At 38.1% G+C, this 14,543-nt stretch overlaps 1 protein-coding gene across 1 annotated transcript; it reads right to left on the reverse strand.

The window, feature by feature from the left end:
• Window positions 1–8,694: 8,694 nt before the first annotated feature.
• On the reverse strand, window positions 8,695–14,456 carry MZT1 (mitotic spindle organizing protein 1). The gene is made up of 3 exons (XM_005436219.4): window positions 14,306–14,456; window positions 11,281–11,426; window positions 8,695–9,606 (listed from the first exon to the last, which is right to left on the reverse strand). Exons 1-3 carry the CDS (start codon window positions 14,352–14,354, stop codon window positions 9,583–9,585), a joined length of 219 nt encoding a protein of 72 aa, XP_005436276.1. The 5' UTR covers window positions 14,355–14,456; the 3' UTR covers window positions 8,695–9,582.
• Window positions 14,457–14,543: the final 87 nt, after the last annotated feature.

The raw sequence follows: 14,543 nt of genomic DNA on the forward strand, positions 1-14,543 counted from the left end.
ATATCCCACTTGAGTAAAAAATGCATAAAATACAAAATGTTTAGTGCTTAAATCTCAGTTCTCTCTTTTGTGAGCCAAAGTCATGCCATCAATAGCACACTTTTTTATTCTTCCTTGTAGTTTCAAATTGTTTTTAAAAAATTGTTAGTTTCCATGCAAAACAAAGGGGTATTTTACAAAGCTGCAGCAGTGGTTGCAAATGTTTGTCTGCCACCTAGTGGAATATGCAATAGTTTTCAGTAATCTTTATCCTCCCGCTTTGTTTTAACAAGCATTGGAAGTTCTTAAAAAAAAAAATAATTACAGAAGCAAACATGAAAAGCATGAAGGATAAAACTACCCTTCTCATAAAATTCTTAAACAACAAACTTTAATTGCCTTACAGACAAAACCGTTGCCATTGTGGATACAAAGGTCTGTAATACAAATCGGCTTGGGTCAGCTGATTATCACAGAAGCTAGGGTAGAAAAAGACAAATATGTTGAAAACGGGCTAAAGCTCTGGGTTTAATTCTGTCTGAGATTTTTTCCTAGAAATTCTTTTGGCAAACCTAAACCTGTAAACAGATGCCAAATGGGACTTGGATACCTATTATTTGACACAGCACAGGACAGCATTAATAAAAAGGAAATAGAAATTGTATTTTAGAAGAATGAAGGATATCCCTGATATTGATGTAATATCTCTACACACAATACTGGCATACATAAGCTAATGCACTGGATACCTCCACTGCATATTATAACATTCTAAATGTATTTTAGGGATACATAAATATACAAGTTGTGCACCAGGACTTGGAGCCAATTTGGGTATGCAGAATATCGCGTGATTCCAGTCTCTCTGATAGTTGTGCACACATTAGGACCAATCAAAGTATTTCCATCAAAACTGTTTCCAGGAGAAAAACAAGTTGCCAAGAAAATTCTTTATTGAATAGTGCCTTATTATCTTGGGGAAATATTGTAGAAATGAGTGCTGAAAAATTAGAAAACATCGAAGCCTGACCCCCCCTAATGACAGAATTAAAATTGAGGGGAGTGGAGAGAGGAAAACAGTGAATTGTGGCATAAAACCCAGCTCACAGAAGAGAAATGGGAGCACAAGATGCAGAATGGCAAATTATGATAACACTATACTGAATAAAAATATTTGGAGCTTTAGTAAAGTTATTTTCATTTTTTTAATTATTGTTATTTTTTAATATTTTGATGAAGAAAAATAACCTGTTTTAACTAGAGTGCCCTCCCATGGGAAAGTGAAAGGATCTGCCCAGCCAAAATCATGTCTTTATATCCTCCGTTTGGTCACAGTTAAGACAAACAATGCCCATATCCACTGTTGGTTCATGTCCTGTATTGCTATTTCACTAACTTCAATAAAACTTCACAGTGTGCAAGTCAATGCTGAATTTGACCCAACATGTCTAAAAATGGAACAGTTACTGCAAAGTCATCTCACCAGAGCAGACAGACAGCCATTGATTGACAAAGACTGGCAGATTTATTACTGAAGCCGTTCTTAACAGTGAAATGCATAGTCTGAGATACCATGCTAAAAATACAAGCCAGATTATCAGCTAGATATTTTTCTGCCTTCAGTGTGAGTGCAATTTTCACAGCACATAGGAATACATAGCTGTGCATGTACCTTACCTTGCTGAGTTGTTCCTATACCTGCAATTGGTTTCACCAGAACAGTCAAGCTAAACAAAACATTCAGTTTTGAATTAGAGAAGTGCTTGATCTGAAGAGTCTGAATTTTACTTCAGCCTGCATCCCTGTATACACAATAACCTACCGAATTCAAGCTGTATCTTGAATTCTCCCTAAGAGAATAGCAAGGTTTCTTTTTATATGTCCTAGGCAATGTTTGTCCAGGTATTTTTGTATCTTCAAAGTGTGTAAGACCAGTGTATGATTCTCCTTTAAATCCCTCATTAAATATATGGATTCCAGAGTGCTATATTTGCAAGTGATTAATATTCTTCCTTAACATTGTTCTCGCAGCGTTTGTATCACATAAGGTCTTGACCTTTATGTGAAAGGTGCGTATTATTGCAACAACCTGGGTTTTCCACAGCTGTAAATCACAGATAGTAAATAACCACCTGCTGCTCACCTTACACTTTGAGTTCAACACAAGTTTGCTGGTCACAGGAATGGAACTATTTGTCTGTCCCTGGTTAGCTGTCCCCTCCTAAAGTTATAATTCATCTTGCTCACAACCATCTGCCCTTATAAACTGGCTTGAGAACAAAACCAGAGGGTGTACCAAGCAGCTTTGCAAGAAGGCAAGAAGAAATGTCACAAGGAGCGTTCCTGTGGGCCCAGGGAAGTGGGATGGAGAGGTAGCTGATGGGATGGAGCAACAGTGACAACTTAACTCCTTTGAGCAGCATCTTCACAAGCTGCACCAATGAGCAGTGATGGCAGGGGGGGTCAGAGGCTTCGTTGCCTTACCGCTACCAGCTTCAAGGCCAAAAAAAACAACAGTCCGAAATGTTTTAACATTGCCACCTCAGGCTTACATCTGACCCCAGTTCCCCTTACTGGGCCTGGCTGGGGCAGTGGCACAGGCCCGGGCTGCCAGGCCTTGCCCTGATGGACCTCGGGGGGCCCCCCACATACCCTGGCCTGTGCAGTACCCTGGCACAGCTGCAGCGCTGTTCAGGGTGTTTAATAAACGATCCCACCTAACTGAAAAAGTCTGTTGTTAAGGGACTGAACCTGTGGGTGGGGAGTAGGGCAATATGGCCACCTGTTAGCCCTAGTCTCTCTTTTTCCTGTATCTCTTGTCCATTAAATAGGAAGATGATCTTACCTGTTGGTATATTCAAGCATCAATTTTGGATCTGGCATGCAAACAAAATGATTTCATAAAATCAAGCTGGCTGTCCCTCAGCCTCTTCACAACCCTGTGTCCCCCCTCCCTGCCTGGGAGTCCTGCCAGCGGCTCCCTGGGGAAGCCATGAGCCACCCCCCACTCCTGCATCTCCCGTCTCCTTCACTGAAAGTTAAATTCCAGGCGCTCCGCTCCCACCTGCCCGTGTAATGACACCGCTGAGCTCCTTCAGAGATCTGTTTTCATGAGGTGGTCTCTGCTTACATGTAAGAATCAGAGGTCAGAAAATAGGAATATTTGTAAAGTAATAATAAAAAGTGCATACACCGAATATATTCCAGATTGCCAGCTCAGATAATCAGTAATTGTGGTGTTTGGGATTTTTTTATCAGGTAACGTTTAAATGTCTTGGAAACCAGGCTTCCGTTTGTCTTGCTGACAGAAACCTCACTGATATCCATCCTAAATATCGCTAATTTTCTTCACGCTACTTTTACTTAGAGCAGTTTTACACTGCCCTTCAGGGACTCTGCAGTCAGAAGGAACTGCTACAGCCAGTGTGCCCAATGCCCCGCAGAGAGACACTGTCGGCTCTTCCCCAGGCACTGAATTAAACAATGTCTTTTAGAAGTATTCTTAATTTAATTTTAACAACATTAATCAGTAGCTAGTTTGCCATTTCCCTAGTATGCCACGTCAAAGTTTACTTACCTTCATTCCTGGGAAGTTGCACCTTATTTTTAAGGTATGATTTGTCTAATATCAGGTACTGGATCTGGTATGTTTTCTCTGTCAAGTTAAAAAGATGTAGCCACAAGACCTCCTTCCATGTTCAAGGGCATGCCCACAGTCATTGTCTCTTCTTAACTTCTCTCTGAGAACCTTCACATTCCTGACATCTTTCAGATCTCATCAGGCTTGTTCTCTGGACCCAAAACAGTTTCATGGTTTTCATTTAAATTATCCTTGTGTCTCTACAGCTTTCTCAAAGTATAAACACTGGGACTGGAAGCAGTAATCAGACAGCACTGTGGTTTTACTTCACTATTTCTACTTGATAAACCTATTTTCTGTATCTAACAGGGACTTCCTACAGCTTCATGAAATCCTCACAGTAAAGTAGATGCTTATGATGCTTCAAAAATCCTCAATTTACCATTTTTCAAGAACTGAGACTTTGGTTTTTACATTTTTAAAGGTTGAATTTTTATTTTTTTTCAGATCTCACTCCCAATATAACAAGACAGAAAAACAGGTAAAGCCAGTAAAAAACATTTGTGTTTTTACTGAATGATGCCAATGATGTGTTTTAAAAGAAAATTGTCCTGCATAAATAGGATACTACATCAACATCTTATTTGTAAACCCATAAATAATAAAAAAAAATAGCCCAGTGACATTTCCACCAAACAATGTTCAAATGGAACTCAGTTTCGGTTTTTTGTTTTGTTTTGTTTTTCATTCTTTGCTGATAAAACCCCAAGTTCACCGGTTCACTGTTTGCTAGTGCTGATGCTAGGTGATCGGTCTTCAATTCTGTTATCCACTTGCTCCTTTAAAGGTTGAAATTACTCTGGCATACCTTTCATTCTTTGGAATTCTGTCTTCAAAACTAATTAAAAGTAATACTTGTGGTTCAAAGAGCAAATCTCCACTACTAAAGGCATGCCTAAGTTCCTAGCTCAGATCATGCATAGTTAATGTAAAGCCCCACTGTTCAGTTAGCTCTCTAAAGCAGGTCATCTACAGCCATGCTACATAGTGGTTTGTCATAGGTCACTGCTGATTCTTAGGCTATAGTCTTTTTTTTTGGGTGTGTGTGTGTGCTTTATCTTTTAATTTAAAGTATATTCAAATAATGAGGGCTACAGGGTTTCTATAGCATGAAATGATAAACATGCACAAGTAGATGGGAGTGTCTGAAGGTGAAACAGTGTTGGGGAAGAATGGAAGGACCCAGCTTGCTGCAGCCTGCTGGGAGCAGTCCCTGGAGTAAAGTGTGCCCGCAACAGCTTTCAAGTTCATCTCAGATGGAACTAGTTGATTGAATCAAAAAGTGAGTCTAGTACTGAACCAGTATTTGCTCAGCTGGTGACCCCCAAGTGGGAAAGAACATTAGCTGGCAAATATACATGCACTTTTCATGGATACAGATCTATTAGGTCAAGTGTCTTGGCCTGATCATTATCCAGCTTTCTTTTGTTGCTGTTAACAGATTTTTTGGTTAACATAATTGCCTAAGAAACAAAACCTGCTTAATGTTAAGATGGAGTCTTCAGGACATGTGTTTGTCTTCTTTGCTAATACTCTACAATCTCCTGTAAAGTTATTTTCTTGATTCGGTTTATACTTCTAAAATGTAATTACACAATTACAAATGTCAGGGATCCTGAGAGTTACCTAGAATGCCATGCTCTCTGCAGGACTGGATTTACAGCCCTCACAGCTGTGCTACATGTGCCACTAAAGATACTTAGTCTAAGAATGAGAAACTGTAATGGTAGGCAGGACTGCATTTTGTTCCCAATCACTGAAAAGAAATGGAAATAAACAGTCAGTTCCTGCCATAGGTCACCAGTGGCACTCTGCAGAGCCTTTGCTAGGTCACGTGCTGCTTGACCTATTCATAATTAACCTCAAAAAAGGGACAAAGTGACAAAATTTGCCAATTATAAAGTTAGTGAGGGTAGTAAGACTACGGGCAAACTGTGGAAAACTGCAGAATGACATGTAAGACTGATTAGGATGGCAATTCAGCGCAGATAAATAAAAAGATTATACATATGGAGATAAACAGACGTAGTTTCACATATGAAACAATAGCCTCTGAGTTTGCATTACCACTCAAGAGTGAGATCCTGCAGTTACAATAAATAATGCCATGAAAACAGCTCAGTGCTGAGTTCAAATTAAAAAAGCAAGTCAACTATTAGGAATTACTAGGACATGGATAAAGAACAATAAACAAACAGGACAGTACTTAACTACATGGCTAATGTTGCATGCAGTTTTGGTTCCCTTCTCAGAAAATAACGATACCCAGAAAAGTTTCAAAGGACCATAAATACAGAAGCTATTCCATGCCTTTGATCAGTCAAGAAATATTTTAACTAATGCATTTCAGTACCGAGGAAGAAATTTAAAAGGTGAATGCTATGTATCTTCAGAACCATGACCGGCACAAGCATGGTAGGTAAAAGTTTACTATGCAGAGAATATTAAATTAAGCTAGTAAAAATCAGGTTCAAAATGAACAAACAAGTGGCAATTCAGGAAGCGCATATAGTCCAAGGGAAACTGGACAAGGACTGTAAAAAGAAACATTAGGGATTACTAAATAGACAAACCATATGATGTTCAGGAAAGCCTGGAATAGAAGACACTGGGAAGCTCGGAGAAAACAGAAGGAAAAGAACCAAATGTGCTTGCATTGTTCTTATCCTTCCTCAGACAGCTGCTTTTGACTACAAGAGTCTATTGTGTTAGAAAAAACTTTAGTCAGGACCTGTACAGCTATTCCTGTGTTTACCTTTTCAAGAGTTCCAAGAGGTGTAAGTAAGGAGCCCAGAGGTAAAGCACGTGCTGTTTGCTTGGCTTCCTTGTTAAATGCGTAACAAATGCAGCCAAGGCTTCTCAGCCATCAGTGCCAAGTCTGAGCACTCATGTTCACATAGCGGGGGTGCTAATAAAGTGATATACTTATTTCTCAACACAGAAACTTTTCCAGTGTGAAATTTCCTACTAACAGGATTTTCTTCTTTTTTTTCTAACCAGGAGGAAGAAAAAAATATTTCTTGTATTTGTTCTGGATAGTACCCCAAATAAAAAGTGATCAGGAGTTTGCTACATCAATTCCTGAGCAAATTTGTTCCACGTGGTATTTGAAAGAAACTTTGCAAAGTACACTGAGGAAAAGTATATAGAGTTTCTAGGTAATCACAGATATGCCCATTTAAAGAAAAATGTCTTCCCTGTTTTCAGCCCAAATATGTTAAATATTCAACCTTAGGGTTTGCATTTCATTTTGTAAATATGAACTATCAAGTATAACCAATGCTATCATTTAGTAACATATAGTAATGAAAATGATGCATTTTTCTATATCTTAAATGGGGGTTTTGAAGGTCAAAAACATGCCCTGCTTCTGTAATTCTACACAATAAATGGCCTAACAGCAAGTGTCTAGATGCATAAAACCAGCAAGCTTATTGATAAACGTAGGTAAAATGGTAGGTGCAACTTACTGGAGGAAGAATTTATGCATAAATTGTTCTCATATTGCATTTCCAAACCAGTTTTAAGCATTTCAGGGACATAGAACCAAAACTGAAATCAAGCTAAGCCAGAAGAGACCCTGGAAGTACATAAATGAAAATTAATCAATAGAGTAACATTCAAGGAAAGTTATCAGAATTCCTGTATTGCCCAAAGACCTGGCAATAGAGAAAAAGGAAAAGCGTGAGCAGAAACATGTACTGTAATGATTTCATAATTATTCTGGGCACATTTGCTATAGTTTAAAGAAATGCTTGAGTTTCAAGTTTCACAAGTGAGAGTGCTGAAAACAGGAAGAATGCTCTCCAGTCTTCTCATTTTTGACAGTTAGCACTGAGCCTAGTAGAATTAAATAAAAGAGCTAATAGCTAATTTGTCTTGATGTGACTTAGTGTTTCCATGTTTTACTGACTGTTCAGATTTCCTAGGATAATTTTAATTATTGGTATCTTCATGCTAAGGATACCTTAATGTTTTTAAAACATTACAGCCAGTATTCAGAAGTGATATCTGAAATTACAATACTAGTTTACAAAGCATTTAAGCATTAATGAGTGAGCAAAATAATACCAATTAACAATCCCCCAGCTTGGTTATCTAGAAGTTTTCACTGCATCCTTCTGGAATAATTTTTTGGCCGGGCTAACTGGAAATAATGGCAAGTAGTTTAGCATAGTATTTATATTTTTCTGTTTTCTTTGCCAGCAGTATGAAGTATTCAGCTTCCTTGACTGCTTTTTGTAGAGCTACGACCTAGAGCACACACAACGCAAATTCTTAAAGTAGAACTTTTTTCCTCTGAACGAAGTTAAGTTTGGCTTAACTAAGATCTGAAGTTCATTTGCAAATGTGCTCTACCCTGTTAACCTTGGAGGTTTCTTTAGGTCCCATTAACACCACACTTTGAAACCATGGGTCCTGACTTCAGTTGGGATAGAGTTAATTTTCTTAGCTGGTACAGTGCTGTGTTTTGACAACACACTGATGTTTTTTAGTTGTAGCTAGCTAATGTTTATACCAAATCAAGGACTTTTTAGTTTCTTAGGCTTTGCCAGCAAGAAGGCTAGAGGGGCACAAGAAATTGGTAAGGGACACAACCAGGACAGCTGACCTGAACTAGCCAAAGAGGTATGCCATACCATGGCACATAACGCTCAGTATATAAACTGGGGGGGTTGGCCAGGGCCTGCCAATAGCTGCTCAGGGGCTGGCTGGGTATTGGTCAGCAGATGGTGAGCAATGGTATTGTGCATCATTTGTTTTCTTTTCTCCCTTACCTTTGGATTTCATTCCTCTCCTCCTGTCCCCCCTTTTCATTATATCTTATTGTTCTTGCATTTTTATTTCAATTACGAAATTGTTCTAATCTCAACCCTTGAGTTTTACATTCCTTTCTGATTCTCCTCCCCATCCCTCTGGGGGAGGGGGGAGTGAGCCAGTAGCTGTATGGTACTTAACTACTGGCTGGGGTTAAACCACACCACCATGCTAACAAAAAAAAAAAACCACCCAAAAAAGCTTAAAGAGCAGACAAAGAATACAAAAGAAACCATTTTCAAATGAAGTAGAATTCCTGGATGCAAGGACATTTACTGGAAAGTAACATGATAAACAGTTTACTGTATATACTATAAATACTTGTTTTGGCATCAGTGAAGATTCCTAGTGCTGAACAAGAAGGCATTCCTATACCAAATCACTGTTTAAGACTCATTGATTCCTATAAACCAAAACTGATGCTTCTCATATATGCTTTGACTAGGTAGTAACAATATAGCCTTAGTATTTTTAGGTCTAGTAGTCAGAACAAATGTAGCATCTGAACTCCACAAAATATTCCATATAATCCATAATTTAAATTCACATACATTTCTGCATGGATAAGTGAGATTCCTTTGTTATCCAAGTTAAAGAAACACTTTTTTCCAGCAATTGCAATCAAAAGGGCAATTCACTACCCACATTATCAAAAGTGCTTTATTTCTTACTTTTAGAGTGAGACTTAAGTCAGTACCCTTACTCTAAAAGAAAGTTCAAATAGCCTTCATTCCTATCTGGTCCATAAAGCAAAACTAAAATTGTACATTTAGTTTTCGAAGAGATAAAAACAAGGATATATTAACACTTCTAAAGGATGCAATAACAAGCTATACTATTATAACAATATTAATTGCTGCAAACTAGTAAGTTCAGCAAGTGTACAGTAGCTGACAGTTTAAAAAATACTGGATACCAAAGATGAGCAATTGCACTATATTCACAAATAGTTCACAAAAATACCATGTAATGAAGTTCACCAATAATTTTATAGAAACTAGTCTATACATCCTTTCCAAGAAGATTACATAGATATTCTTACATCGTTGCACGCACACTTATTTAACTTTTTTCTGAGTAGTAGCAATCTTCAAGGCTTGTTAAAATTAACTTGGCATTTTCTCACACAGAAATCTTCTCCCATGTCAGCCTGTCATATTTTCAGCAGCCTTGAAACAGAAAAAAACATTTACTGCAAGTCACCAAAAGTAGACACCATGTAGATTAAATTTAATCTTTTCTTGCAACTATTTTAATTTACCTGAAGTCTAAATAAACTACTTCAATAAAAACAATACAAAAAATGTGTAAGATGTGCAGCATTGTTTTTTAATGAATACTTCTGGGTTGTGGTTTTTTTAAAAAATAATACTGTCAACTGCCATTAGCCTTTATTAACACAGCCATTACTGTTTGCTTGTGTTAAATTGTGTATCCTGCGTCTAAGCAGCTTGTAACCTGTACATTTTACCCTAATGCTTTCAAGAAGTGCTCAAGTGAGTATATTTTTTTTCCTTTGGAGTTTACTTTATACCATTTATAGTAATTATTACTCCCACTGATACAGATAAATTAGACATAAAACTTAGAATGACACTGATCATAACTGTATAACTCACTGCCAATTATTTGGCTAAGGTCATGAGTAAGTATTTTATTATTGAGTAACTCAACCCAGCAAACAAGGTATAGTTGTTAGACTGACATTGGTAGATTGGCTTAAAAGGCAGTTATGGGACAAACGGGCACAAAGGATAGCAACAGGAATGATAAACCAGTAAAAGCAAAAGTAGTAGTAAAACAGCCCTCAATTACTTATCTACACAGTTAAACATGTATGTATGCATACATTTAAGCATGTACACAAATACAAAATATGCATGAGTATAGAAAAATGTTAAAAATGAAGTAAAAAATTTGAAGACTGGTGAAAAATAGCTCTGGCTAGCATCCATTTAGTCAAAAATCTGTAAACTGAATTTTCTAAGAATCAGAACGCAGTCTTCCAGACCAGAGATAGGCAGGCTAGATATGGGTTCCCCCCCCACCTCGCCTCCCAAGAAAGAAATGTAAGAAACAGGGGGAAAAAAGTCATGATGTTTAGATAGACAGTAAAGAACTAAAATCCTTTACGAGCCAAGTGAGGATGTATTTTTTTTAAAGCAGTTACCCTCTCTACTAGCCAAAAAGGTAAATGTTAAATTATGAAAAGCTCTATATGTATACATAACATGAAATCTGCTCTTGTTTGTCTTTCAAGAGATTCAAAGCACAGGTTAATGTGGTAAAAGCAATATGCGAAGACCACATCAGCAAGCCGCATGCACTTTTTTACAAGTGCTGCTGCATACTATTAGGCGTGAGGTTGTGGAAATGAGGCGATACAGATTAAAGGAGAAAGTAGCAGCCTATTTGTGATATGATGTGGATAAGGGGGCAAATGGTGGCTATAAACATCCAGAATAAAAATCTGGGGGGGTTTGTTGGGTTGTTTTGGTTTTTTTTTTCCTTCAAAAGAGTTAATCTAATTATTTCTTAAAAGATTTTCTTCATACGATTTCTTGCTTCATGCTCCATTCATAGAATCATTTACGTTGGAAAAGACCTTTGAGATCATCAAGTCCAATTGTTAGCTGAGGACTACAAAGTCCACCACTAAACTATGCCATTAAACACTACATCTATGCATTTTAAAAATAGCTCCAGGAATGGATGAATCTCACGCAACAGTTGATCTCCTTGATTTAATAGTAAGTCGTATCTTAAAATACAGTTTACAAACTGAAGTATAGCAAGTTGAACACACATCTCAAACTTACACGCTTTTTAAGCAAAAGCATTACCTTCAAAGCTTCTGTAGCCTTACGCAGTTCTTTAATAACAGATGATAATGCTTCTGGATTTATTCCCTGCTCACAAAGCCGCACACAAATAGACAAGGTCTCCATATCCAAGCCAGTGTTTAATATTCTTGAAATCTCAAACAGAACTGCAACAGAAAAAAATAAGCACTTTAGTCCCTATGGACTATGGAATTTCAATGATTGAAAATATTATTCATCAACATTTAATTTGTACTGTAGAGTCTGTGAACATGACAGTTATCAAAAGCTCTTGCAGTTTGAACCTCAACAACAGCATTCATATTCAGCCTTCCAGCTAAGCTAGAAGCCACAGCTTCTAATACTATGCTTTTCTGGTTCAGAAAACTTAGTACTGGATAATGGGTCTTGAAAATTAGTAAGTGAAGAATTCAATAATTCACATGCTTGCCAATTATGTGAAATATACACTATAAGAATAATCCAAGCTTTTGAATTCCAGATACTGATGAAGTCCTAATAAAATGGACCGAGAGCACATTCTTTAAAGGTTTTACAGAGAATGTCAGGAGTTTTCTAGCCACTTCCTTCCATAACTAAACCTGGGTTTAGGTCTAACATTAAAGTGGTTTAAGGATAAGCAATACTTTCAATTTTTCTGTAACCTGAATCAAGAGCAACACTGCTTTTCAGTGTGAGATGAGGAGAGTACAGTCAGTTTTGTGTGGGAACAAAGACAGCTTGTTCTCCCCTTCCAAACTTTCCCTGGAAGGCCCCTTTTCTTCCATTCTCATAAGCAGTTTGTTATATATGTAACAGAACAACTCAACTCATTGAGGTTTTATTCTGGTTGCTACAGTAACCTCTATCCTCAGCCCAAGTCACTAGCAATACAGGTTGATTTTGTACAGATGCTATTCACACAGTTTCTGTAATCAAACCTTCCCCAAATCTTTCTCACCAGGTTAAAGCAGCCTGGCAAGTGATTACTGTCCAATTGACAGCTATGAAAATATTCTGCTTTGGTATACCAGAGACATACTGCAGCACACCTTCAGAGTCACATTTACCCAAACCAAGACATTAAAGGCCTAATATATCCAGTCAATTCCACTGAAGCCACAGGGAAATGTCAGATGCTATGAAAAAACCTCTAGGTGCAATAATACTCTTGAAGCCCACACAAGTAGACTGGATTAAAGACACACACAAGTTTAAGACACGAAACTTTTTTTGTCAGACCCAAGCCCTAACTACAAGCCACAAGGAGAGCTTTCTTCTCCACAATGAGGCTTTCTGTCCTCACTGGTCTGAAAGCAAACCATTCCAAACATATCACACATGCAGCCCCTGTCTCCACAAAATCTTCTTCAGTGGCCAGATAAAACAGTAAGAAACAGACGTGTTTGCAATAAAATGCCATTGAACATTAAGAGCTACTGAACTACAAATGACTGACAGCTTCCCAGAAATAAACAATTCTTACTTTCTCCAACCATTTAAAGTTCATCATAAAATTTACTAAGCATGTGACATATTTAGAGGCAGAGCAGTAAATCTAACTAAAGATAAGTTTCAAATTTCTATGTCGGTATGAGTTGTGGTCATTAGTTTCTAATAGAAAATAACTTTAGGTACATCTTTGGCAGAGATGTAGCAGTTTCTCCACAAAAAAAACAACTGAGCTCTTAACAATCCTGCAGAGAACTGCTGTTAAATATTTATATCTGACATTCTAGATTAAGCATTTTACTTTTCTAAACTGCTAATGACATAAATGAATACTTTTTTTTCAATAGCAACCCATTTACTTCCATTAGGTGCCTATTATTTAGGCAGTAAGTTAAGATGCAACACAATTTTCATGTTCTATTTAAAAAAGTCTAAAAACCTTATCCTACAAATATTTTTTCTACTCATGACGGGCCCTCATCAAGAAAAATCTAATACATGGACACAGTTACCAGTGCTTCACATTTTCAGTTACTTCAAAGCACTTTATATAAATAATCTTATAATGGAAATGTAAAGAGATTAATGTTATTTTGAGCAGTAAAAACACCAAAACAATTTACTGAGTGCAGTAAAAGTTCAAACATGGGGGTATTTTGAAGAGTGTTTAAGTAAATCTTTAACAATCAAGTGCATGTTTAAGTTATTGGAAATTTGTTTTCTTCTAAAAATGTCTGACTGCAGGAAGAGATTAAATTGTTAATGTCTACCCTAAATAAAATACACATATTGTTACACAGGGAGCCTGGGCTCCTCAATTTGAAGGCTAGTACACTTTCCATCGCTGTTTTCAAGCCTTACTTTGTCTTTAAATCTGCATTATTATGCATTCCATCTAAAACATTCCTTCAGAAGTGGAGAGAGGGTAGGTGTCAACTACAGTCAGGATAACTTAGAATCACTGTCCTTCCCAAACAAGTCTCTCCCCACCTGCACAGAATGGTCTTACCGTCTTCAAGCATCAGAGCAACCACAATACCCCACGTCGTCCTGCCTTGCTTGCCTCCAGCAGCAGGTCAGAGTGAGTAGATCAGTGGCTGAAACACTAATCTTTACATCAGTTCAACTCATGAAGTCTTTGCTAAGGAACCCTTATGTAACAGTAGCCATAACTATAATACAAAGGAAGATCATGCAAAAATAACAAACACAGAGCAATACCCTCCCAAATACTCTCACTGGGCTATAGTCCCTCATTAGGGCATTTCCAGAGAAAATCTTCATAGTTAACAACCTCAAGGGACTTCCTGGCAGCTTTCCACTCTGCCTGAAATCCATATAAGCTTTTGGCATAGCCATTCAATGGAATACTGGAGTTCCACACCACATATTGCTAAGAAACACCTCCTGAACCTGCCAGCTTTGATTCCTCATAGACTGGAAGAGGAAGTGAATACTTGATCTCTGCTCATACTGCTCACGTTTCTCACGGCTTATAAATCTGAAATGTTTCCTACTACTGACAGTACTGCTTCTCTCACATCCACATCCCACAACAGCACCAGGAGCCCGGCTGCTGCCCTCGGCCACCTACCGTCCATCGTTTCCCGCACAGCGTTGAGGCTAGCGGCATTACTCGCCATGGTGACCCTGCACCCCTCACCTCCCACCCGGAAGCGGAAGCCCCCCGCTCCCGTCCATCACCACCGTTCAAACGCTCCCGCTCCGCTGCCCCCAAATGACGCCCAAAACGGAACGCCCCCACCTAACAGCAGGAAAACAAAGGGCGGGTTTTCTTTCGAATTCGTGTAGCGACTCGCCTGGCGATTGGT

The sequence above is a fragment of the Falco cherrug genome, chromosome 2 (assembly GCF_023634085.1).
Source record: "Falco cherrug isolate bFalChe1 chromosome 2, bFalChe1.pri, whole genome shotgun sequence".
NCBI lineage: Eukaryota > Metazoa > Chordata > Aves > Falconiformes > Falconidae > Falco > Falco cherrug.